We start from the raw sequence: 27,869 nt of genomic DNA on the forward strand, positions 1-27,869 counted from the left end.
GAGAATAGAGAGTTGTGTAAATAAAGGCGGCTAACGAGGTGGGGAGGGGTGGTAAAGATCTGGATGGAACCTGAAATGGAAAAGTGTGTCCTGTCTACATCATGATCTAAACTGGAGGTTGGCAAGCTACAGCCCACAGGCCAAGTCTGGTCCACCACCTGTTTCTGCAGGACCAGTGTGCTAAGAAAGCTTTTTACATTTTTAACAGTTGGGGAAAAAAATCAAAAGAAGAAGTATATTTTACAACATGTAAAATTACATGAAATTCAAATGGCTGTGTCCGTACTACTATAGACACACAACCCCGGCCTTTGTTCACAGACTGTCTGACTATTTTAGAGAGCCATCAGCAGGAAGTCAAAGACCACACCCAGAAAACTGGAAATGATTACTACCTGGCCCTTAATAGGAAAAGTCTGTCCAGCCCAGATCTAAATGCTAAGTGTGACAGTCACTCGAACAGATACCATCCACACCACCGAGATGGCGTGCAGTGCCAAAGCTCAGATCTGGGGCACAAAATCTAGCTGAGATCCAAGTTGTGTCCTTAACCCAGTCACTGTGCTCCCGCTTCCGCATATATAAAACAGGGACATTAACCAACCCTCACAAGATTGCTGTGAGAACTAGGTCATGAAAACACTCTGGAAATTAAGTGATCTGCAAAGTTATTATTACTAAGCAAAATCAAGCAACCCACACTTAAACTTTGGTTGAAAATGTGATGCAGAAAAGCTTCGGGAAATCTATTTTTCTGTGAAATGTGTTTCTAGAGGAAAGGACGCATGGAGGGAGGAACATCTCTAAGCCAGTTCTAGTGAAATTAGGAAAGCCTCAGACAGAACCTGCTCTTCAGCTGAGAGCATACCAAGGCACAGCAACTTCAGGAACTAAAAGCACTTTCTGAAGGCCATAATCTATTTCTTTAATGCTTTACAGGTTTATTTAGATACCTTGTAGTACATGAGTTTATCCTTATACGGAAGACCTTATGGCACTTCACATAAGCCCCATTTTACTAATTAAGGGCACAGAGGTTTATGGTTAAGATTCTAAGGCGCAGCATTGAACCTAATTCAGTGACTGTGATAGAGGCAAAGCAGCCATTATATCTTAGGAATGAGCTTTCTAACTGGAAAACAATCACATCACAAGGTTTCAAAATGGCAAATGTATGGAACTCTTTCCTACTTTTTTCTTCCATCCAGGTATGAAAAAGAAAAAAAATTAAAACCAAAGGTGGACTTTGGATAGAAAAAAAATTTTTTTCTATGCAAAGGTAGCCACTGGATAGGAAAAAAAAAAAGCTTTCTGGCAAGAGCCCTGAAAGCAGAGTATTCAGTCAAACCAACACCCAGTCCTGCATCAAGTATAGAGCTGCCTCCTCCATAACGGCAATGCTAACAGGCAACTGCTGCTGCTGCTGCTGAGTCGCTTCAGTCGCTGCTGCTGCTGAGTCGCTTCAGTCGTGTCCGACTCTGTGACCCCACAGACGGCAGCCCACCAAGGCTCCTCAGTCCCTGGGATTCTCCAGGCAAGAACACTGGAGTGGGTGGCCATTTCCTTCTCCGGTAATAGGTAGCAGTCAGCACTTAAAAACACTTTCTGTATGCTTTATGTGGACTACCTCATTTAATCCTCAAAACAACCCAGCACTTTATCACCTCTTTACACATAATAAGTGGCAGAGCTCAAGCTGAATGCCTTACATGCTAGACTATTCTATGCATTCCCTACCCTGCTAAACCTACTGCCCAGCAAGAAGCAGGAGAAAGGCAAGCGTTTATGCTACATTTGCCTTCAGGTCTTTAATACAGAGCAGCAAAAAGTAACAACAGACATAGGAAAAACTTAATATGAACGTCCACTCAGGACAGGATAGGAATTTGAAGCTTATAATGTGAGCAGCTTAGGAGGGACAGGAAGAACTGGATTAAAAGACGGAAAAGAAAAAAAAAAGAAAAAGACAAAATGAAAACAAGAAAGAGCAGGCTGTGAAAGCAACCGAAAAATTCACTTGATGTGGGAGGCAGGCGGGTCGTAAATAAATGCAAAAGCAAAAGCAAACCTAAGTCTGTACAAGACAGATATGCACACAGAGCGATGAAGATGACAGCAGACAGACAGACAGACAGCTAGTTAGCTCAAAGATGAGAGTCATCAAAGGGAAGGAAAAGGAAAATATTTGGGTTCCCTGTTGAAAAGGCAAGCAGCATCCACTACCACCTTTGAAGAACTCACAGGACATATACATGCGTTTCTATTACATAAACTTATAAATGTGGATTGCATTCCATAAATAAAAGGGCTGGCTCTTACATCTTCATTGAAAGACTTTTTAATAAATATACAAAATCACATGCCAAAGTAACTCCATCATCTCTGCATACTAAAGTTGGTCTGATAAAAAGGAAACATGGGTATTTGGATAATCATGGGTTATCCAAACATGGGTGCTGTATAATCAATTTATAACACCTCTTACATACATGTATCATTGCAGCAGTTAAGTAGAAAAGAGGATGGAGTAAGTGGTCATACACATACACCCATCAGAAGTAACAAGCAGAGGGAAAGATGCAAAGTACTAACAGCTGTATCAATGTGACACAATTATACTATTCACTATTGTTTTTAATTGAAGCTATATTAAATATGTACCCACATACATAAATACACATAAGACAACATACTCATAAATGTTTATGTACACATATACTCATATACCCCTTTGCATATAAGATGCTAAAAATACTTAAACTATAAAAATAACTTATACTTAGCCACAGAAAAACAAAACCAAAACATAATCTTTCTCTTTATTAATACTTCTCCCCTCACACTTTGTGTGAAATATCTATTTTGGCCATTCTACGCTCCATGTTTGAAATTAAAGCCCCAGGAGGCTAGAAGAGCTGTAACCTTCTATTTGCTCTCTCTTAATGAATTCTAAGAACTTAAAGAGGAGCTTCAAAATGAAAAGTGAAGGAGTAGCAGCCAAAAATATGAAGTGGCCCCTATTAAACTAAACCTCTAGCCATTCCTTAAATTAACATTTGATATTCTAAAAGAAGTCCATGATTTAAACACTTCAGTATCTTTCAGTTCAAGCATTATTATTCAAACTAAATCCTAAAAAGGGTATTATTCTGAGTACAACAATGCAGAGCAAATGAACAGAGAACACAGGCTTCGAGAACCACTGACATACTACTTCACTCATCATCAAGCTTTCAGAGACATGAAAAATTTATTTTTGCTTCATCTCATGACAATGTGAAGCAAAATGTTTGCAAACAGGAAGTCTATTCCTTCTGATCCATAGCCTATAGGACTTTTTAACGATTCCTCCTATAGCAACAATATAATCTAACACTCTCAGAAGGGCCGTGACTTTTCTGACACAGATTTAGGTCCTCTAGTGAAGACAAGTTGCAAGAAATCGGGTAGGAGAAAAGGAGAAAGGTGCCATTTACACATTTATCTGCCCGGCTCACACCTTCGGTGGAGCATCAGCAGCCAGTTAAACATTCGGTACTGCGATAATTCTGTCTCCATCCTTTTGACAATTTGCTTCACGCCTCATTTGCTATGAAGAGTTAAAACATTTCAGTCAACCTTGAGAAAGCAATTCGATTTTTTTTCTGCAGCAAAACGCACAACCTATTTCAACCACCCGGCCACTGGTTAAAGTTCAAAACTGTGACACAGACAGAAATCAAGTACTTCCCTTCAAATGCTGCAGAAGACAAAAAAAATACTAACCAGTGTTACATTTATTTGCAGAGGATATAGAACAAAATCAAATCAAAGTGCCCCTCGCAGAGAGAATGGAGACCTGGATATGCATGGCTGAGTCCCTAATGCTGTCTTCCTGAAACTATCACACTGTTAATCGGCTATACTCCAAAATAAAATTAAAAGTTTTTTTAAAAAGCCCCCCACGTGCTCGGGTCCAAACAGCAGCAACACCTTTCCTGTTAAACTCAGTGGACAACAAAGAAGCCCTCCCCGTCCTCTCTTCCTCAGGCAACCTGGCAGAAGCCTGAGCAGAACACTCCAAAACAGACAAAGAAATTCTTTCGTATAATACTGTTCCACTGGATTTTTTTCATTATTTTTTTAACTGTGGATCATCACAACACATCTGTGCTGATAACGAAGACAGTTTCGAAAATGGTTATTCAGGATCCTATTTATAGCCATCTAAAAATTCAAGAGGCGCGTGTTTTTATTTACTAAGAGCAGTGCACACGATCATGTGTTTAAATTGTTTGAAAAACTACAAGAGACAACCAGAGTTTCTGGAGCAGCACTGTCCAATAAAACTTTCTGCAACAATGGCGAAGTTCTGGTCTATGCTGTATTTGTGCTTTTAAGCATTTAAACTGTCACTAGTACAACTGCATAACTGAATTTTTAATTTTATTTAATTTTAATTTGAATAGCCACATATGGCTGCTGGCTACCAAACTGGACAGAACAGTTCTAGAGAGTATTTTTAATGATAAAAAGGCTGTCTGCTGGAAGTCATGCTATGTACCGTGATGCTGAGTTTTCTCTTTTGGAAAGGGGAATGGTATAGAAAACTCAACCAAGTATAAAGATCCATCTAGTCAAAGCCATGATTTTTCCAGTAGTCATGTATGGATGTGAGAGTTAGACCATAAAGAAGGTTAAGCACCAAAAGAATTGATGCTTTTGAACTGTGGTGCTAAGAAGACTCTAGAGAGTCCCTTGGACTGCAAGGAGATCCAACCAGTCCATCCTGAAGGAGATCAGTCCTGGGTGTTCATTGGAAGGACTGATGCTAAAGCTGAAACTCCAATACTCTGGTCACCTGATGCGAAGAGCTGATTAGAAAAAACCTTGATACTGGGAAAGATTGAATGCAGGAGGAGAAAGGGACGACAGAGGATGAGATGGTTGGATGGCATCACCAACTCGATGGACATAAATTTGAGTAAGCTCTGGGAGTTGGTGATGGACAGGGAAGCCTGGTGTGCTGCAGCCCATGGAGTCGCAAAGAGTCAGATGTGACTAAGCGACTGAACAATAACAAAGATCCCCTTCACATTCTCATCAAAAAAGAAATGCACTTTAGTTCAAATCTGCTTCCTAACGAGGAGACACGTGCGCCACAGGGAAAGCGGGGAGTCCCAGTCGAGGACACCAAGAAGATCACGAGACCTCCCGTTTCACCAACTCACTGTGTGACTTCTTGGAAGATTCTGTTTTCTCTCTCTCTCTCTAACCAAATGATACCCAATCTGTGGAAAGGAGCTATCTTTCTTCATCAACTTTTCAACATCCTCATAGAATATCAAATGATGTGATTGCAACAAGCAAGAAAAAAAATATGCAACCATAATGACAGCTTCCACAACATGAATTCAGGCCACTCACCCAAATCTACTCATGCTAGTAACTGCTGAGTGTAAATACAGACAGCACAGGATCTGAGAAGGCAGAGGAGACAGATGGCTGGGTTCATGCTGTGACTGTGCCATTTCTAGTTATGTGCCATTTCTAGACTGTGCCTTTTGCTTACTCATCTGTAAAATGGGTACAACATAATAGTACTGAATTCACAGATGATTCACATATGGTTCTTAGCACAGTGCCTGACTCTCATAATTGTTCAACAAAGTATGTATTACTAATTATTCAATATCTAATATTTCAGTAAAACAGAAAAGCAAATGAGATTCCCTTTGAGGTTTTTACCTCAGGAGGGACTCTGATCTATAGTCTGTAATAGTCAAGAGGGGATGGGTATGTGAGTTATATTTCAAAGAATGGTGTCACTATAAGTATACGGCAGAGGACACATACCTGTCTTTCATTAACAATTTCGATGTCAGAGATAAACATACACACAGAGCAAACTGTTCCAGAATTTTCAGTAGCCAGTCCTGAACACCAGCTCTCAAATGCCAAGATTTCAGAGGGAATAATGAGAAAACGTTTAACAACTGACACTCCTACTGACCGCTGCCTTTGCCTAAGATTATCGCTGAAGCCAGAGGTAGCTTCCCCGATGAAACCATCTGCGTTTTAAGTCTCTCCATTCATTAAAGACACCTCCATCAGACCAGCTGACTTACTACCTCGTGTTCACAAGCCAGCTCACCAAGGGTCTCGGGGGCTCTCAAGGATTAAGATCTCACCCAACAACGTGCGGCTCTCAGTAGGCAAACACCGAGTCCCGCCAACGGGGCCGCAGCAGGCGCCGGGGCCGCAGGAAGCGGGCGAGCCCTCCTGCGCACGCGGAGCCGGGCCCAGCATCCCGGCAGGAGAAGAGCCGGGGGCACGGGGGAGGGGCACCCAGCGCCGGCCTGGGCACAGCAACGTGGCTTCTCTACCCTGCTTCCAAGTCAGGTTTTGGGGGGGTTGTTGTTTTTTTTTTTAACTAACAAAATAACCCTACTGCTCCTCCAACCATCCCAAAGCCTCCTTCCCCTTTCCTATTTTCTCCTCGGCCTCCCACCTGCTCTCCCACAGGTCACCAACGAAAAAATGACCCGGATGCCAGGTCCCTTTCTCCCCCACCGTCCCGCGATGCTCACCACAGCTGTGCCCGCCTCTCTCCGGGAAGCCTCTGCCCTCCGTGGCCTCTGTGGAGCCTGCTCCACCGCTTCCATCTCCCTGCACAGCTCTGGGGTTGCCTCCTTCTCACGCCTCAATGCTAGTGCTCCCCCAAAGTCCCTCAGCCACCCTCCCCTCACACCCATGCTCCTGACAGCACTCACGAACCCCACTCTCGGCCGACACCCCTCACTGAGAACCCGCGTTTATATTCCGGGCCCTATCATCCTCCTCTACTCCAGATCCCTGTTTTCTCTCTGCCTACGACCATCTCCATTTAGCTGTTTGGAACACATCTCAAACCCAACATGTCCAAAACCACAGCCTGTTACTAAATATACAGGATGATTCAAAAGCAACTGAACACCTTCAAAAAGTTACCAGGCCATGTGATTTCTCCCTGCGGAGTCAGATCCAGAACACTGGGTTTGCAACGCCTCTTCCTCCCAGCTTGGAGGAAATGAAGACAGCGCTAGGCCTGCCCTGGGGCCACTTCATCCACTGATGGTGCAAACGCCGTGTGACCACTGTCCTGGGACAAAAGGGTGTGTCCCGAGCATCTCTAAGAGACTACAGAGGTAGCCGCGACGCGCCTTTACAAACAGACGCACAGCTGTCCTTGCGCAGCCTTATTACCACACAAACGCTCGTCTTCTGCCCTCTCCGGGCTGCTCTTCATCCTGCTCTAACCAGCTGCCGCCTGCTGCAGATGAGTGGTTCTGCTGTCTCTGGGATTACATCTCACTGGAAGACATACCCTATGGAAGCAGGGCTTGGGTTTTATTCACCGCTTATCCCTAGCACCTAACACATCTGTCACACAGCAGGTACAGGTGCGCAATGGGTATCAGCATCTAGAGAGAAGACCCTGATCCTGGGAAAGACCAAGGGCAGGAAGAAAAGGGGACGACAGAAGACGAGATGGTTGGATGGCTTCACCGACTCAATGGACATGAGTTTGAGCAAGCTCCGGGAGCTGGTGATGGACAGGAAGGCCTGGTGTGCTGCAGTCCATGGCATCACAAAGAGTCGGCCACAACTGAGCTACAACGACAGTCTGTTGATGAGTCTGTTGATGAGTCGAGCGAGCACCTAAAGCAGCCCAGTAGCTGCCCCTCGTACCAAGGATTCCTCCGCCTGCTCCAGCCCTGGATGCCCACTCTTTCCGCGGGGTCTCCGGGGTTTGGAGAGTATCCCTCGAAATGTCCCCACCTCACAGACTCACTGCCTCTCCTACAGATTAGGGTCCGAGGCTCTCAGGGACAAGGCCTGTGAGGCTTGACCCGCTTCTCCCTGAGTCCCTCGAAGGTCCCAGGGACCCGCCAGCACTGCCGGTCTCCTCCCTGTGTCCCGGCAGGACGCGTGACAGTTCACCTGTCGGCCTTCCATGGGTGCTCACTTCACGCGGCTTCCCACGCTGCATGACGCGGTTATCTGCTTTGTCCTTTGACCGTGGCCAAAGGAAAGTGACCTCGGGGAACCCGGTAACTACTGCCGTGCCTGAAAACAAGGTGGTAATGGCCTTATTCTTCTCTGACAGAGTCAAGTTCCTGAGCATTCTGACAGTTATTTTCTTAGGGCCTTTCTCAGCTGTTATAGAATGTTAAGACTGCATGTTGAAAACCCCAGAACTAGACGAATGATACATTCCTACAGAAATTCTCTGAAAGGATGAGCACAGACAGACAGGTATCTGCTTTCTGGGCAAAAGATACCTCACGGCGTAATTAGCAAGATGAAAATGTAGATGAGCCCACCCCTTGAGAAGCATGAAGAACTGAACAAAATTACAGGTCCAGTCTTAGAGAAAAGGACATGCCTGTGACATATGGCAACAAGGCTAAAAAAGAGCCTACAGGTTTTGTTTTGGTCTTTTCTTTCTGTTTTAGTTTTTTCTTTCTGTGGGTTCCTACAAATAGGATGTTAATTCATTTGCTTGAGATGGATTAGGTACAGTCAGCCAGCATTAACTCCCAAAACTGTAAATCCATGATTATTGTAGTAGTGATATATTACTATAAATGATAAAACAAAATAAAATATCATTAGAAAATAGGAAACAAGAGACAGGAAACACTTCATTTAATTCTAAGCTAAAAACAGCATTATGGAGGTACGCCATTTGGAAATACTCTCAGACTGAGGTTTAGGTGAGGTGAGGAAAACACAGCTGAAAACCCAGGAAACAGACATGCACAGCTGGGACTGTGATCTTTCCTAATTCTCAAACACAACGCAGCCACTGGTTAAGTGAAATTCAACTTACATCAGTTGTCTAAAAGAAGGTCTGAGCCAAACTGACTTTTTCCCAAAGCTGTGAGATTTGGCTTTATTGATCAATTTGAAGAGAGGAACACGTGGAGACATGAAAGGGGATTCCCCAGCACTGTACCTTACCGTCAGACGGAGCGAGCAAGAGAAAGACTGAAGAGGTCTCGGGACCCATCGCAACATCCTTCGGCCTCGCCAGCCTAAAAGTTCCTCAAGTGAGTATGTAACAAACCGAAATGAGGAACCTGACTGGGTCCAGTGATGGGAGTGCTCTTTACAGCTTCCCAGCATCACTGACTCCAACTCCAGAATGGCTACGTGGCAAGAGCAAGAACAGAAATAATCATGACTCTGTGTCATGATACAACCTCACCAAAGAATTAGAGGATTTTTCTGCCTTACATATGTTAACTATACATCAACACCCTGATGAATTTAAGATATGCTCATTTGGGAGTTTGTCTTATAACTGTCTCCACCACAGGAGTCCCCTCTGGGCACACAGTGCCATTCACTTTTAATGATTTTTTCACTCTGGACTTCTCTGCTCCAGCTGCCTCTCCTGTCCCTTTTCTCCAGTCTCCTGGTTTCTGTTTGTCACCTGTCCTCTCCTTGACATTCTTGGACTTACAGATTTCTGGACTCCTAACACCAAGGGACCCTGAGATGCTGTCCGGTATGTTCATCTATTCTCTTATCCAAAACTATTTATTAAGCACATATTAGTAGACACTGTTCTATACTCAGGTCCATCGCCTCCCCGCCCCATCCTTCAGTTACAGTCATGTGCAAACAACTGCCGACAGAAGAGAATCTGTGCTCCGCTTTAAATGTCAACAGACCGTTTCACAGCCTCCCTCAATAACTCAACTTAAAGCAGTGACCCAGATCATGGGACAGAGCTTCCCCCAACAGGCGGATGTAAATTAATGTTCAGTGACACCATCAGAAAAATCCAATAGCCATCACATGCCCTTGGACCGGACTCCTTCCTCTCCATTGTCTGGTATGACTCTCGGGTCAAAAATCACTAAAATTCTCACTCAAAAATCACTCAATTCTAAAAAGAAAATTCTATACATCTTGATGATGATGCCGTCTGTTTATTTAAACTCTACCTCTAGCTTGTTGATGACCTGTGGGTGGCAGAAACATGGGTGTACAGGCCATTCCACAGACTAAGAGCCTGTGAATCCAGGGAGAGGGGCCTGGAGACCTTGTCCACCTCCCTGGGCAAAATCTGACCGAAAACCAGGTTTCAGAACCTCTCCTTCACTTGAGAGAATGTAGGCTCTAGCACCAGACAAAACTTGGGTATTGAAGAAACTTCTTAACTCTACCAGTTTACTTGTCTATGAAACAGGAAGACTGGGAGGACTGCAATTACTCTATGCAACGTGCCTGGCACACAGAGGAGGTGTTCAAACACAGCAGTGATCTTATTAGCTCACTATTACTTAACTCTTTTAAAAATCTTTCTCTGAATCTGCATGTCTCCATTTGGGAGGCCGAGAGTGGAAAGCAGAGTGTTTGTAAGAGCTTTGCCAATCATGCCTGACCGGAATGAGCGATAGTCTTACAGAGGCCACTCTTTTAAAAAAGAAAAAAAAAGGAGAAATCACTCAAGATTTGGCTGCTGACTCACTACCACCTTGCCAGTTTTCTTGCTTCGTGGGAGCCCAGCGGCCACTCCCAGGAAGGCCACTCATGCTGGTCCACGCTGACCTCAGTCACGGGACTGCCCTGCTCCTCCTCACCTCCACCCTTCCATCAATCTGATTCTGTGGGCGCACATGCTGCTCCATCTTCCCAACTGCACGTCAAGGTGCAGGTCAGACACGGGTCCTGCCATCGTCCACGGACCATCCCTCCTGATGTCTGCCATGTTAACAAAAATCCATGAAAGGCCCCCTATCCTGCATGATCATGACCAGGCACTTTTCCCAATTTTTTTGTTTCGTCCTCATTTGGAAAAGAAGCAAGACTTCCTCAAGTTACAGGATGTTTTCCTTCCCTCTTAGTCTACTGTATCCATTAAGCACATTCCCCACACAGATGTCCTCTTCTGCACCCCATGGAGAGAGCTGGGCATCAACAACGCCTCCCACGGAGCCCATAACGGAGGCTCTGACCCATAGCACTTCACAGGCTGGGCTCTGAAAGTCACACAAAAGCACTCATACATTTCAGACTGCCCTCATCGTCCCCTCCTTCTCCTAAGAAACTTGCTGGAGTATCACTTCAGATGCAGGATCCTTCTAAGAGCTTTCCTTCTCAATACCCTATCACATCAACCCAATCGAGTGTCGTGACTATTATTTAAACTGAATCTGACTTTAACGTCAAGTATGCTTACTAACAGAGCAAAGGTAAACATTCTTTAAATCTAGGTTTGTCTAATAAAAATCCCCAAATTCACGGTTCGTTACTTTCATTCATCATAAAACCAAGGAAGGACTCTCCCATGAGTAAAGCTACATCTATGACTATTGATTCATTTCAAACTTCTGTAATGCAAAGAAACATGCTGACGCCTCCAGACACAGACGATACATTCCAGTGACTTCTACTTTTCAAAGACTCAGCTAAATTAAATATATTTAAGCCCACGCTTGCCTACAAAATTAAAATTATTTAATTCTCGACTAGTATTAAGGAATACACAAAAATTCAAAGAAAAGGTTTCAAAAATTTAGGTTGGAAGAGAAAGAGTCAAGTCAAAACTAATTAGAAATGCCCATATGACCATTTCCTTTTTTAAAAGGATGTTGTTCCAAAACTCCCACGTTTATTTCCCTCTGAGTACCTACTGCTTTTCGGATCCTTCACTGATCCTTCACATCAGCACATTATCCACACCACAGACAGTTTCATCCTTGACAAGGAGGTAAGCCTGCCTGCCTCCCTGTGTTATCTGTCCACGTTCCATTTGAATCCAATTTCCTTGCATTACCTCTGCCCAGGTCAGGGATGAATGGCTGTCAAATTCCCAGTGGAATAAAAAGAAAAACCCTTTCTTCCTGAGGCAGCAAGTTTCAATTCACAGAGCACATGGCTAATCTACATATGTGAAGGTCATGGCACTTCAGTCAAAGAGGTTAAGAATGGAACAGCTCACGTAAGGGGTTGTCTTAAACATCTTGGCATGATGCCCAACAAGTAAGAATGTTGAAAAGCAATAGATAGCTTCTGGCAGCAGCAAGGGGAAAAATATTTTGATCATGTGACACGGTACACACTACCTAGTTTACTGCATGTGTGAAACTTTGAAGTCCCTAAAAAATACCACACATGCAAATCAAATCCAGATTTCAGCTTTACAGGGTGAGCCAGGCTAGTACATCTCCCTCTTCACAAGATGCATTTATGTGAAATTTCTAGACACACGGACAGTAAAACTCACCACACTGGACGACCAGTTGGCTCAAATAGCTGATTACAACTTTTTTTTGCATTAGTTTTTCAAAGAACCATAAAACATCAAGAAAAGGTATTTATACCGAGAAAGCACATTCCTTCAAGTTATCTGAATATAACTGTCTTAAATAAAATCCATCTTCTCCCTCCATTCTTCTCTCTCTCTTCACTAATAATAGAGCAGCATGGAAAATTACAGGATCTTCATACCCAGTAAAAGACAAAACACAAAATTGCTTTTCATGTTCTATTTTCACTAATGAATCACTGAATACATGTGAAACACTTTTAAAATGCTCACACGTCTGACAAATATCTCAGGGGAGGAAGAAGGACAACGTCCTGCCACACACAATGGGTACCAGGTGAGGAACCAAGGGGAACAGCCAAGCGGTCCACGAAGCACACCTCTGCCCACCAGCAGGCAGGCTGGTTGGCACAGCCTCCCAGAGCTGTGTCTAGCCAGCCTCAGGAAGTGGAAGGGAGTTGGCACCAACAGTAGGGGAAGGGAAGGGTTTCACACCCCACAACCTCGTAACAAACATGATGACAATTTTTTTAACTTTTCAACAGTTACACTAGTTTAAAACCCAGAGAAAATTAATCGGAAGCAAAAGATCCATTTCACCAACTTGCAAATTGTCTGCCTACCACCAAATTACCTTCAACTTGAAATTTAGACTGCTTATGAGGCCAGTCTATAAACAGTATAATTCAATCCATATTTCTAGTCAAATGGAATAGTAAGTAAAATAAAAATATCCCACAAGCTATCTTTATTTACTTTACTTGCCGATGTTCATTTAGCAATCTAAGAATACTCCTCTATGCTAAACAATGAACACCATGATGTGTAACTATTTTCCCATATTCTCTGGATATCTTTTTAACTAATATAGTGTCCCTATACCAACGTCATTAAATGATTGTTGATGGTGGTGAAATTAAATATTCTAATTACTGATCTCCCGAATTTATTTTTCCTTACCAGGAAATATATGACTGTAAAATACAGGGGAAAACTACAGGAGACATTTTAAAAATGTGATCAACTGCTTCATAACCTTTCCTAAACTCCTGGCAAGGTAATGACATACTGCGCAATAAAAAACGGACACTGACTAGGTTAGAAATAAGCTTCAAATATTAACCTACTTGTTCTGAGAGGAAAGACTAATAGGCTGTTAAACTGACTACTACAGAATCACACCTAGCTCATTTCAGTTCCTTATGCATCCCTACCCTTGCCAGGCAGTACACCAGTATATAGTCACATCAACTTCTCCCAAGAATTCCATGACTAAGAATTCTTTCCCATCTCTTTGAAACGAAGAAGCTACAAACCTTAGAGAGGTGAAATGACTTGCTCAGGGTCACACAGAATAGTAAATGCCCAGCCTTCAGGTTCTCCAACCTGCACTCCTTTGGTTCTGACCCTCGCTTTCATCCCCACACCTCTTCACGTGGTCAACTTCTGATCCTCAACCAGATCTGAGCTTATGAGACCTGCTGTACGGCAGAGCCTTCCTGCTCCGACCCAACGCCAAGCTGGTCTGCGAGGTACCCCTCTAACATCCCGACTCGCCCTACCTAAACCGTGTACACTGTATTGTGCAGCATGCCTACCTGTCTTTGGTCTCCGTTAAAGACCAGGACTAGTTAAAGCCCAACACTTCTCCTCAAAGGATCCAACACACAGCCAAGTACCCAGGAGGCCCTGCAAAAACAGCAGCCTGGCGCTCCAACTCTCACTGCTGCTGCTGCTGCATCGCTTCAGTTGTGTCCGACTCTGTGTGACCCCACAGACAGCAGCCCACCAGGTTCCCCCATCCATGGGATTTTCCAGGCAAGAGTACTGGAGTGGGCTGCCACTGCCTTTTCTGCCAGCTCTCACTACACTGACATAAATCGATAGTCCCAAAGCCCCGACATTTTGAAGGCTGTTTGCGGAAGGTCAATGAACTGAATTTTAAATCCTTCACGGTATTGATATTATAGTCGTTTCTTTAGCAGAAAAAAAATCACTCTACGATACCCAAAATAACATCCAAACTAAGATCACTTTCTCATAAGTGTCGCAACACCTAAGAACCACCTCCAAGTGTACTGACCTTCTAGATCAAATAGCGAAATGTATAATAACACACTCAACAGGAAATTTTCCGTTTGGATACATTATCATCTACTCTTCAAATAGATGATGCACTCTGACAGATATAGTCTTTCTGCAGAGAACTGCAGAAGAATAACGTAGCCATTCATTTTAATTTCCACTTTGTAAGACACCAGGGGTTTCTGATAATTCACCAGGGAAAATTACGGATCATATGTTATATTTATTCTTTGTATCTTAAGCATCAAGTGGTGCTTGTTAAGTATTTGTTCATAATAGAATTAAATTTTGTCCCTGGTACTTTTAAAAATCTCAGCATAAAAAAGAAAGATTGCTCTTCTCTGCATATTTGAGGCAGTCCCTTGGCATTCTCAGATTTTACATTCCCGGTTTTGACTCTTCGAGGGCATTCCTAAACTTCCATGATATGTAAATTATAATCTGGCTAAGGACCAAATCTGAACTGTACAAAAGTGAAGCTGAAGCAGATACAGAAGAAAGTTACTTAACTAATGAGAGACCAAAGCTTACCACTCAGAACATCAGAGAAGCTAATTTTAAATTTTTGAAACTTTGTTCCTTTGCAAAAAAGTACTTCTGCTTGAGAGACAGTCTTTTCTGCAGACCATGAAAGTGGAAAGGCCTAAGAGGCAGAAGAAAAAGAAGTGACTCTTAGCCAGAGGACAGAATTTCCTAATATATAGGATGAGTATCGAAGGGGTCAGTGGCTTGGCTCTAAAGGCATCATCGGTCTCCCATGGGCTCTACTGGTAAACCAAAACCAGTTTCATGGAACTGTTTACAAGAGTCCAATCAGCACATAACTACATTTTGTGAGGGAAATTACTCTGGAATTCACAAAATCTGTATATTTGCACTGGGCTCAGTTGATATTCTCTGAACACGTCTGGGATCTAGTGTAGTTTAATAAGATATTCAGTGGTGCATAACTGATTAGGCAGTATATTCGTTTTAAAACATTTCAAAGCGTCACAGGGTTTTACAACGGGAAGGGACCAGGGGTCATTATCTGATGGAGGCAGAGGCTTGTCCTCACCGCACCTCGAGTGCAGCAGGGCCAGGCAGAGAACAAGATCCCGGGCCCCCTTTTCTTCAGCCGCCAGTAGACAATGGTGCCACTTAAAGATGCTACCAGACTGATGGCGATGCTCTCGGGGGTGACCCCGCCCAGCAGGCCACAGTGCAAGAAGGAAAGCTGAGTCCTGTCAGATCTCCCAGAAAACGGGCACTGAAGGCTCCGGAAGAATCCAAGGTCTGAACAACTCCGAGCCCAGGACCCTTCCCTTACAACGGAACAGCTTGTGATACATATACATTCTCATAAACCCTCATCATCACAAGAAACAAACTAATATTCAAACATATCCGTTCCCTCAGAAATTGGCCCATAAGAAAGACACTTGCTCAGCAGTGGCCATGTTTTCCCTTTCTATTTCCAACGTCAGTTATAATTCACTGGGTGAAGTGAATTTATTATTCAAAAAAAAATACAATCAGTATTTTAAAGGACAGTAAAATGGGTTCATAACTTGCATATATAAACATATGGTCCCTGAATATTAAAATCTGCTCTTAAAATTTCAGAAATTATATGCCAAATTCTAGACAAATTTCAGAATTACCAACAATTTCCAAAAATTAGACTCTGAAGTATTATGAGTGGTTTCACTTCTGAGATGCTCATCACAAAAAGAAACAGGAGATACTAAGAATTCTGGAACATCCTCCACTAACCATCAATGCTTTGCTTTCTGAAAGGTTTATTTCAGGACCCAGAAGCAGTAGCTGAATTTACTCCTCAGCCAGCATACATTATCTAAACAGTTACCAAAAATACTCTAGCAATCTAAGTATCTTCCTAAATCTGAGCAGACTGTTTTAATTTTTTTCCCCAAGAGCCCATATAATGTAGAAAACTGAGAAAAAGAAGAACCTCTCTATGTAAATTTCAAAGTGATTCTCTTCTCCTTCTTCTAGTTATTATTCTCTGTAGTGGATCGCTATTTTGCTCTGGCACCAAGCCAACAATTGATTGGTAGAAATGGAAGAGTCACTAGCCCACATCGACTCTATCACAACAATCTACAATTATTTGTTTTGCCAAAATCCACTCCCCGCCCAAAAAAGGCAGGCCAACAGACTGCTGACCCACCTGGCTGCTCTTTGCACAACTGTTCAAATGAGCTGGTTCTAAATCAACGAGATGCCAAAACTACCAAGGCCAGGTACAGCGGGAGCAGGCTCTGGCAGGATGTCTCTGGCCTGAACTGCACACAGGAGCAGGAGTGAGCCCCACGGCCTGGCTGTCCCCTGCGGCTGGCACATGGCTGATTAAGAAAGTGGGTGAAATACATATTTCCCAGTTGATAGTATAGAGTAGGTATTTATCTGACGTACACCTCACAGCACACACAAATGCTAAGTGTTTACACCTTGAGAAGTAATTGTTGCTGCCCGGTATGAGCTCTTAAACCACAGTTCATTTTCTCTGTGCCCTCTGTAGAATCTGGGGTTAAAGGACATCACTGATCATATAAAGATGTGACCACGTATCAGGACCAATAGTAACTGAAACACAATGCCAATGTTTTGCACACACAGAGCCTGTCCATCAGAGAGACTAACCAGCGCCCAAGAAATACTCCTTTGCAACTGCCTTGAACATTTCATCAAAAGGCAATCGTCTTAATTTAGGAATTTTTCCACCTACAAAGACTTCCTGCAGTTTTGCAGAGGATGATAAAACCATGAGGAGGGATGCACAAACCTGGGGCACAGAACACTGAAAACGGGCACAGCATCACGTGGTTTGGTTGCTTGCTCTGGGTTAGGGGTTGAGATGCCTTAAAACATTAAATACACTTTTTACAAAAATTATCGTTATAAGTGATCTCCACTAATAACAGAAAGATAAAACCAGTAGTTTTAAAAAGAGGCTAAAAATGCAAAAGATGAAGAGAAATAAGGGGGAAAGGATCATGCTAACAGTTTATTTCCATATCCTATTATCTAACAAAGTTCCAGATTTCTCCCATTAAAGTACCTCAAATCTTTAAACAGAAAGACTTCGAAAAGTTGCTTTTCAGCTTTTAACACCAAAACTGACAATGAAACAACTAACCTACACAATGCACATTTCCAAACTGAAAAACTGGGACGATTACCCTAAAGTTAGAATTAGAAGCAACGGACTAAAAACAAACCAAAAACACCATTACTGTTCCTTAGAGGGAGGATTTACTCATAAACTATGAAGTAGCAAGATTAACAGTTATAAAAATAAGCTTATTTTATTTACATGTTAATAGCTAACAATTTTAAATTTTGACAAGGAAGGGAAGAAAAATATTTATTCATTTTGATTTGGGAGGATGAAAATATCCTGGAAATAGATGGGGCGATGGTTGCACAGCAATGTGAATGTACTTAATGCCACTGAACTGTACCCTAAAGTGGTAAATTTTATGTAATGTATATTCTGCCACAACCAAAAAATACACACATATATAACTTTTTCTGCATCCCATATTTTTTTTAAAAAACTGGTCTAGAATTTTCTCCTGGATTTCATCAAATATAGCTTCCCTTCCAGAGTCACTTAATAAGGAATAACTTCTACTCTGATTCTCAAATTTCATCTTTTATCAAGGCCCAAGGAGACAGGGAAGCGCATCTTATGGAATGGAGGTAACAGAGGCCAAACCGACTTCATACTTCAGTTCAAAAGGACTGTCTTTCTGTGATAGATCTACTCCAGATTTTGCTGCCATCCTACCAAAAATAAGAGGATCTATGAATAGATGAGATATCCTTAAGATTTTAAGGCTTTAGTCTCTTTCCTAGCAATAAATATCAATCAAGAAACAGATCGATTTCATTAGTTCACCTATTGAACTCCACAGGCTTCTAAGTATCCTTGCTGTTGTTCAGTCACCCAGTCATGTCCCACTCTTTGCAACTGCATGGACTGCAGCACGACAGGCCTCCCTGTCCCTCAACACCTCCCGAAGTTTGCCCAAGTTCATGTCCATTGCATCGGAGGTGCCATCCAGCCATCTCATCCTCTGACGCCCCCTTCTCCTTCTGCCCTCAATCTTTCCCAGCATCAGGGACTCTTTCAATGAACCAACTGTTTGCATCAGATGACCAAAACACTGGAATTTCAGCTTCAGCATCAGTCCTTTCAATAAGTATTCAGGGTTAATTTCCCTTAAGACTGACTAATTTGATCTCCTTGCTGTCCAAGGGACTCTCAGGAGTCTTCTCCAACACCACAGTTTGAAGGCATCAATTCTATGGCACTCTGCCTTCCTTACCGTCCAGCACTCACAACAGGACATGACCACTGGGAAGGCCACAGCCTTGACTATACGGACCTTTTTACCTTGGCATTGATCTATTCGGAGTAGGTTTAAAAAACTGGTTACTAGATCCTATTCAACTAAGTAAATATAAGGAAACAGTTTTCTTAGAATTACTTGGAGTTAAAGACTTTTAAAATAGAACATATTTGTTAAAAACTTACTGTGAAAACATATATTTTACTTTGATAAACTCACTCGCTCAATTAGTGAGTTTAATTAGGGGTTTCCCTGGTGGTTCAGTTGGTAAAGAATCTGCCTACAATGCGGGAGACCAGGGTTCAATCCCTGGGTTGGGAAGATTCCCTGGAGAAGGGAAAGGCTGCCCATTCCGGTATTCTGGCCTGGAGAATTTCAAGGACTGTATAGTCTCAAGAGTCAGACACGACTGGGCGACTGTCACTTCACGTCACTCAATTAACATGAATCGTTAAAACTACAGTATACCTGTATCAACAATTTCATTCATTCCAGTGGCATATGGCAAAATAAGTGGATGTTTAATAATATTTAGGTAATTATACCTAAGTCATTTTTGTCAAATTTCTAAGAGAAAAAGTCATCAACATATAAAAAACATTTTAGGTCAAAATTAATTCACTCAACCACTCAATCAAACCAAAAAGGGCTGCTCAAGTCTTATATAAACAGCCTCCAAACTGGAAAAAGCAATACTGTGTAACAGATCTACACCTACATAAACACGCCCCTGGTGGATGAGCCGTTTTGCCTGGTTGCTCCCCCACTCCACACCCCGGGGCACCAGGACTTGGGACTCCTCAGCCTCAAGCATGCACACAGAGCGAGAACGCAGCTCTCCTTTACACACCCACAGTGATCTCCTGAATAAGAAGGACCCCTCGAAAAAGGCACGTGATCAAAAACTACCTAATTCCCAAAAAGCCAAGGACAGGGATATGGCCCTCAAGTAAAAAGAGGATTATAAAATGTCGTAAGTTTTTGTAATATCCATTTTGAAAATCTATATATTACCCCCAAAATTAATGGAACTTCAGTTTTATTAATACTCATTCTAAGCCTCCATGAATCTGTTGTTTTAAGAAACACACAACAGTTCTTTCAAACACAAATATTTAAGACTCAAATTTATACATCTACACACAGCCCAAAATGAAAGTGACACAAGTGAGATACTAGTTCCCTTTCCTCAAATATGGATCAAAGCACACAGATCCATTAAGTGAAAAGTGTCAAGCTCCTGCAGAGAAGGAAGAAAAACCTCCCCACTAGGGACACGAGGCAAAGAGCTAATAGTTTCCTATGCCAATACGCCCAAATTTACATCTCCAAGTCAGTCTTCAAAATAAGTTGCAAAATTTTATAGAAATCACCCCCCCCAAAAAAAATTTTTTTTAAATAAAACTACTTTCTTGCTAGGAGAGAACAGGGTTAAATAAATGAAATGATTATCTTTTTGGTTTCCCTGTCACACTGATATTTATTAGGGAAATAAGTAAGTTCCTATTACATCAGAATTCATTTTTTTCAGATACACCCAGCTCCAAATTATAAAGTAATAAAGTCCATTCATACAGAACTGAAAATTCAACCACCCTGTTACATCTGTTTTCTTTAAAATGTGTCTATGTCTAATAAAACTACCAAATAAGTTGTATATTAAGAGACTTCCTCTACACTGTCTTACATTTTTTAAAATCAGTTCTCAAGCCAGAATTAATATATTTTTATGCCAAAATGAAGATGTTATTCTTATAATTTTAATGAAAGAAAATGGTAGTTAGAGGGTAGTTCATTAGTAGAAGTGTCCAGGTGTGATTTGGAGTATTTCCATGTCCACAACACAATTCAGATGCTTCTGATACAACATGACATGGGAAAAATGGAACGAGTATAAAAAGCTTTGCCAAAAATTCATTCCTAAATATAGATAAAAAAATAAAACCAAAGAAAAATGAGGGATTAGAGTTTCTTATTACAGATGCAAGGTAAGAATATGTTGTTCCCTGGAATATACCTATTGATTTTGTGTTAATATAAACATAAATTTAAGTGACAGCTGTCTTACAGAGTAGTTGCCTTAAAAAAAAAAAAAAAAAAAAAAAACTGCCAAAAGTAGGTACACAGAAATCAGGATCCCCAATGAAAACAATTTAAGCCATGCACAATTTCATTTCAGATAACCCAGAAAAACAGAAAACAGTTGACATTTTTCATTGTATTTTGTTTTTTAAATGAACCACAGTTGCCAATTCCACCTCCTCTTAATAATGGGGCAGCTGGCCAGTCATAGCTCAGCAAATATATCAATTTAGTCCACAAATATTTCTTTACAAAATTTAACACATTATATAGGATAACACTGCACTGAGCGGGGAAAGGGGGAGAGTGTTATAATGTATCTTATACAAATTTTAAGGTAATCAGGAACCAGCCCTGTAAGTCTGGTTACTTACAAACCTTACTGCTTTGAAATCAGCTTATCAGTTTTCTTTTAATGGTAAATAAGACTTTTTAAAAATTATGTTGTATTATATTCTATAAAATTAAAGTTAAAATAGCATTAATGAAATTCAGCACAAAAATGGACATCACAAAATCTTAGTTATGTGAGCAGACCTCAGTATTCCTTTTGAGATTGCTTTATCTGAATACTTTATCTCACAAAAACCCACTAAGTACATTGTAAAATGCCTTATTTCACTTTTTAAAAAGACCCTCCCCCGTTACAATGTACACACATTTTGTTCTCAATTACAAAAACATTTGCCACCCAATGTAAACCATTCCTAAAATCAAAAATGAAACTAAACGTGTTACAAGCCATGAGAAAATTTAATAGTATTTCCTGACCTATAGTTACATAGTAATCTAATGTTTTGGACAAACAATTGGTCCTAAGTATAACTATCATAACAAAAACTAAAGAATAGCAGCCTTCCAAAAGAAAAAATACCAAAAAAAGACACATTCCACATGTTATACGGTAAAGTACCTGAAAGAAATCAGTGAATCTAGGTCATATGCCCGGCATTTTTCTTCCCCCCTTAAAAACAAAAAAGCTATTCCTAAGGGTCATACTGAGGACATAAAGGATTCACTCTCATTCCAAGAAAACAAAATACTTAAAATGATTAGTACCACTATGAAAAAATACCGTAAAGTAACACCGACCTACATCTGCCTCTATCATCCTTGTTTCTGGTTTACAGAGATGTGAATTCTAAACTGTCCCTTTAAAAGGAAGCTGACAAAGCAAATCTTTTCAAAATTAATCACACGGGTTTATTTACACAAAGTTTTCCTATGTTTTTACCTATCCGAATCAAAAAAATCAGAATCCCAAGTTTTCTATGAAGAATAGGAAAATGTATTCTCATTAACAGTAAAACTCTACTAACTGAAGATTAGAAAGGAGTGGACTCCCAATGTCCTCAGCCTGGGATTCACATGATTATCTGTTAAATTCAGTACTGCATACATTCTGACAAGTCTCTCATCGAAAATATGGTTATTATTAAAATACACCTTCCTAAAGTAAATGAGCTAAGTAAAAACAGATATTACAACCACCATTATTCCTTTTTAACATACTTTAATGTTAAAAAAGTTTAAAAAATTCTAATGTCCATGAAAGAAAAACTATTTGGAAGAAACCCAGCACAATTTGCATGTAATATGGTTTCCCTAAAACATTGTGTAAGCAGTTCACACAAGGCTCACAAAACCTAATCTAGCAAAATAATTAAGGGGGGTAAAAGATTCCTGATGCATTTGCTTCCAAATCAGAAGCAAATATAAAATAATTTTTAAAATTTCACAAGGTCCACTTTTTCCCTTTTAACTAATTGTTGTCTGCAAAAATTATTATAGTTTCCTCACTTCATGTTTTCTTAAACATCACATCCATTCTAACTGAAACTCCTCATCCACTAACATCTAAAAACGATCAGAATTGTTAAAGCACAACTGACCAGAAATACAGTTTTAATCTTGTTATAAAGCTAATTAAATATTACTAAAATATACCGCTGGCTATCAGAATCGTGACATTTTTAATGTTACAAGTTTTAATTTTACATTAAACTATATGTGATGACATAATTCCAAATTTTTTCATGGTTTAATCCATAAAGGGTAATTTTATAAAAGCTTTCCAAATCCAGAAATTGGTAAAATTCTTGATTTAATTCTTTTTCAACTGCCATATCCTCACCCTACAATTACAGTGAATGAGATATGCAATGGCCATGCTGAGACTGTCAAACAGCTGAATTTTCTAAGTGCCCAATACTGGACACCAGTGTGATGTTTTTAGGTATCTAATCCTCTTATTAGTAACTGTGATTCATAATAATTTAAGCTTTAAATAATATTCCACCTTACATCTGCATGTAATAGAGCTCAGTTATTATTTGTGGCAAGAATTTTTGTGACTGTACTGCTCAGCACTTCTATTTACATCAGCAGTGCTAAATGCCCAATGGTGAGAGGGGAGCCAATCAGATGGCAGATTAGATGTCAACTCAGAGGCAGCTGTCTGGAGACTATTACAGCCAGTTTACCTCCACAATTCAAATTCCAAACCTTGCAAAGGAGATCAAGTCAGTCTTTAGGCTCAGCCTCCGAGCGAGAAACAGCAAGAGTGCAGGACTCTTCTTAATAACGCTGCAGGACTTGGGGGGCCGTGGGGGGGACAGGAAATTAAAAACCCAAATAAATCTGATCCAAAAAGATCCATTTTCACTGGTGAGCTCCCTCCCTGGGTTCGCTGACTAAAAATGTACGCCTAACCCACGATCCAAATAAGTTCAGTTTAACCGGAATGTGTTCCTTTAACGCAGCCTATCCGTTGAAGGTGACTCCTTTCAAGCAGCCAGCAAGCCAAATAATGGATTTCCCCGGCTTATTCTTGGGAATGAATCGATATATTTCAGGGTCGTTTTCCTCCCCATCGGTGTAAAACGTGGGTACTCTTTTTGGCAACTAAACGCTCAAAACTCGAAGCCCGAGTCGAATATCGCCGAATGCCTGGGCACAACTACGAAACACACGCTCGGCTGCCACAAAGCTAACCTCTTTTTTTTTTTCCCCTCCTGCCTTCACCTTGTGAGCTTTAAGAGGGAAAAACGCGGTGTGGCCTGAGGTAGGACAAAGTTCCTCATTCTTTCCTCAGTTCGAGCTCATGGTGGGCGCTACCCGAGAAGCGGGGGGCAGTTATTCCTCCTCAGACCCTACCGGCCCGGAGCGCCTATTTCTGTGGTAAAAAATGAATAAATTAATAAAATAAAGCTGCCCGAACGGTCCCCGGCGCCCACACGGCTTCCCGGTGGCGCGGTCCCGGCCGCGCGGCTCGGCGCCCGGGGCGGGGGTGTCGAGGCGGGCGCTCGGCGACCGGCCACCGCGGCGCCCGTCCCGGGCCTCGGCGAGGGACCCCCTTTCCGCCCCCCGGGGCCCCGGGCCGCGCACTCCGACCCTGCGCACCGCCGGGCCTCGGAGCGAGGCAGCCGCGAGTTAAAATGGCTTTGGGCGCCTCGCCCCCCCCACCTCCCCACCTCCGCCTCACACACACACACCACCACCACCCCCCCACCAGGGCCGAAGACGCAGAAAAAGTAACGCGGAAAGAAAAGAAACTACAGGGCTCGCGGCGCGCGGCGAGGCCGCCGCGGCGGAAGCAGGCCCGGCCGGCGCGGGGGTTACCTGGGATCTGCCCATGGTCGGGCCGGGGGTTCCGGGGCTCATCGCCGGGTGGCTCCTTTGTTGCGCGGCCGCCCAGGCCGGGCTGGCAGCGGCGTACTGGGCGCCCATGTCCTTGCCCAAGCCCATGCCCGCGGCCGCCTGCTGGCCGCCCGCCGCCGCCCCCGCCGCCGCCGCTGCTGCCGCCGCCTGGGACTGGGGCTGCGACGGCGGCGGCGGCGGCGGCGGCGCGCTGGGGCTGCTGTAGTCCGGGTAGCTGCCGCCGTAGCTCCTCATCATGGGGCTTGGCGAGGTGAGCAGCTGGTTGAGGGTCGGGGTGGCCCCCGACGGGTGCTGGTTCTGCCCGGCGAAGCGCTGGAAGCCCCCCGCCGCCGCCGCCGCCGCCGCCGCGCCGGCGGCCGCCTTGCTGAGGCTCGCGGCCCCGCCGCCCCCGGGGCCCATCATCATGCCGCCGCCCTGCTGCCGGGGGGAGCTCAGCACCCCGTACCCCGAGGACGAGCCCCCATAGCCGCCGCCGCCGCCGCCTCCTGCTGCTGCTGCTGCCGCCGCCGCCGCGGCCGCCGCCGCCACAGCTCCCGCTCCTCCCGCTCCTCCTCCTCCTCCGCTGCCGCCTCCTCCTCCTCCTCCGCCTCCGCCTCCGCCTCCTCCGCCGCCGCCGCCCGCGCCGGGCCGGCTGTAGCCCGGATAATGGTTGTACTGGCTGTTGGGGTACCCTTCGTGGGAGTTCTGCAGGGGGTCCATGCTGTTGGGGGCTCCGGCGGCAGCTGAGGCGGAGTGCATCAGCCCCATCCCGGGGCTTTGTTGTCCGCCATGTTGATCAAAGCAAGGCCCAGCGCGGCCGCCGGGGCCGCCGCTAGCTGGGGCAGCGCTGCCATAGTAATTATTAAACTCCGAGACGGCCGCCGGGCCGCCGCCGCCTCCGCCGCCCCCGGGCACGGCGACCGGCGGCGGCGGCTGCTGCTGCTGCTGCGCGCCCAGGCCCGGCTGCTCGAACCGGCCGCCCGCCGGCTCCCCCATCTTGGGCGGCGCGTCGTCCTCGTCGCCCGGCTTGCTCAGCAGCGGCTGGCCCGGGGGTTCGGCCTGGCTGCCCGCGGCAGCACCGTCCTTGGCACCTCCATGTTGCGGCTGCTCCATGTCGGCACCGGGCTGAGGCGTGCCGCCGCCCGCGCCGCCGAGGCTGCTGTTGTTGGAAATGGGATGTTGGTGCTGCTGCCGCTGTGGTTGCTGCTGCTGCTGCTGGAACTGACTTAGCTGCTGCTGTAGTGCGTGGTGGTGGAGGTGGTGGGCATGGTGGTGGAGGTGCTGGAGGTGGTGGGCACGGTGGTGGTGGTGGTGGAGGTGCTGCTGCTGGTGGGGCGCTGCGGCGGCGGCTTCGCCAACGGTGTTCAGTTTGTGGTTGGGGAGCAGCCCCGTCTCCATGGCCGAGCCCGGGCCCGACGAGGAGGAAGAGGAGGACGCCGCCGCCGCCGCGGCGGAGGAGGAGGAGGAGGAGGAGGACAGCGCGGCGGCGCTTCCACCCTCCGCCTCGGAGCCGCCGCTCTTGGCGCTGTTAGTGCTGGCGGCGGCCGCGGCCGCGGCGCTCGCGTTATGGGCCATGTTCAGATCGTGACGGGGTTGCAGGGGGTGGTGGTGCACATTATTCAGGCCGCTGCCGTCGCCGCCCCCCAGCATGGGTCCCGGGGCCGCCGCGCCGCGCGCCCCCGCCTCCAGGTCCCGGGCCCCGGGCGCCGGCCGCGGCCCGGGGGGCGCCCGCCGCTCGCCGCTGCCCGCCCGCGCTGCTGCTGCTGCCCGCGCGGCCATGATCGCCGCGGCGTGGCCAGGCCGGGCGGGGGGGGGCGCGGGGGGAGACAATAAAACCCACTTTCTCGTCCGCGGCCCCTCCTGTGCGCATCCACACGCCCCGACGGGAATCGAGCGAGCCCCCTCCCCACTCCCCTCCCTCCACGGGCCCCGCCGGAGCCGAACCGGGAGTCTACGCCTTACGGTCTGGGCCTGTTCCCGCTGTGTGATTTCAGGGTGAAAGTTTTTAGTGCAGGTTTAAATGAAACTTTTTCTCTTTTTCCTTTCTACCCCGGATATGGGTAAAAATACACGACTGACTTGAACCGCTCGGGCCCAGCATGGCTTGAGAGGGAGCCGGGCGAGCCCGAGCAACTATTATCCACTTCTCTCTGATTGCTCGGGCGCACTCGCAAAACGCGGACTGGACTCAGCCCTGGGCGGCCGCGGCCCACGGGGCCCTGCGCCCGCCCGGCCTCCCGGCCCGGGTGCAGCCTCGCGGGCACCGGCGGCCCCGGGCCGGGGAGCTCGGGTCGGGTCGCGCCGCTGGCGTCCGAAGCGCGGCGGGCGTGGGGCGACCGGAGGCTGCACTTCCCCTCGTGCCTCCGTCGCCTTGCCAACCGGGCGTTCGCGTGTTTGTTTTCACGTCTAAAAGGCACGATACAAAGGTGGAAAACGAGTCTGACGAGCAGACAAAAGAGGGAGAGAAGGGCTGGGGAACAAAGTTGTCTGTCGGCCTCAAAGGTTACGAGGAGCCGACGGAGAAAGAAAATATTTGGGCTATCTGTGCAAAAGCACTGCCTCTCCCAAGAGTTATGTAATTTTTCAGCATGTTAGCCTCTCTCCCTTGATTTTGGCCCATCAGTATGATTCCCACAACTTCTTCAAACTGCAAAATTAGGAAAGAGTTTTAACTGAAGGTTCCGGGAGGTCTGTGCCCTGTACACAACAGGTACTCAATACATGCCTATTACTGACTGCACCTGCCCCAAAGAAATGCCAATATAACTTTTTTTTTTTTTTTTAAGGCAGTGTGTGTGGGCCTGGGCGCTTAGTCCCTCAGTTCTGTCTGAGACTCTCTGACTCCATGAACAATAACCCACCAGGCTCCTCTGTCCATGGGATTCTCCAGGCAGGAACACTGGAATGGATAGCCACTCCCTTCTCCAGGGGATCTTCCCGACTCGGGGATCGAACTGGGGGTCTGCTGCGTTGCTGGCGGGTTCTTTACCATCTGAGCTACCAGGGAGGCCCACATAGGCTTTATTAATGAAAACACAAAAGTATCCCCAAAGGAGCATTTTCCTCACAATGCACTTGCCTGTCTTCTCTCTGAAGGGAAAGCCTTCAAATATGTAGAGTGGTGTGTTATGCTCCCAACAACTTGCACGTGGAAATTTAACTATTGGTGCCATAATAGCAAGAGCTAAGGTTTATCTCATGTCTTCATAAATCTGTATGACGCCTTTCATCCTATTTTAGAGGTTATGTGCACAGTTAACCCTCTTGATATGAGTTCATTTCTAAGTAATGTGAAACAAAACTAAAAGAAATGCATGTTATATTTCATAAACATAAGATCAGTGATGATGTAAATCCGTCAAATCTAATCCTACAGCAAAAACGTTTCACACTTTTTC

At 44.8% G+C, this 27,869-nt stretch overlaps 1 protein-coding gene across 9 annotated transcripts in view; it reads right to left on the reverse strand.

Moving 5' to 3' along the window:
- The window catches only part of ARID1B (AT-rich interaction domain 1B), a 412,333-nt gene extending 386,068 nt beyond the window's left edge, over positions 1-26,265 (reverse strand). For 8 of the 9 annotated variants that reach the window (XM_070461644.1, XM_070461645.1, XM_070461641.1 and 5 more), the window contains exon 1: positions 24,454-26,265. In XM_070461644.1, coding sequence (XP_070317745.1) covers positions 24,454-26,250 — 1,797 coding nt within the window. In that variant the 5' untranslated portion in view covers positions 26,251-26,265. The remainder of the gene's footprint in view (positions 1-24,453) is intronic. The other variant, XM_070461643.1, reaches the window with a different exon arrangement.
- Positions 26,266-27,869: the final 1,604 nt, after the last annotated feature.

Source organism: Odocoileus virginianus, chromosome 34 (assembly GCF_023699985.2).
Source record: "Odocoileus virginianus isolate 20LAN1187 ecotype Illinois chromosome 34, Ovbor_1.2, whole genome shotgun sequence".
NCBI lineage: Eukaryota > Metazoa > Chordata > Mammalia > Artiodactyla > Cervidae > Odocoileus > Odocoileus virginianus.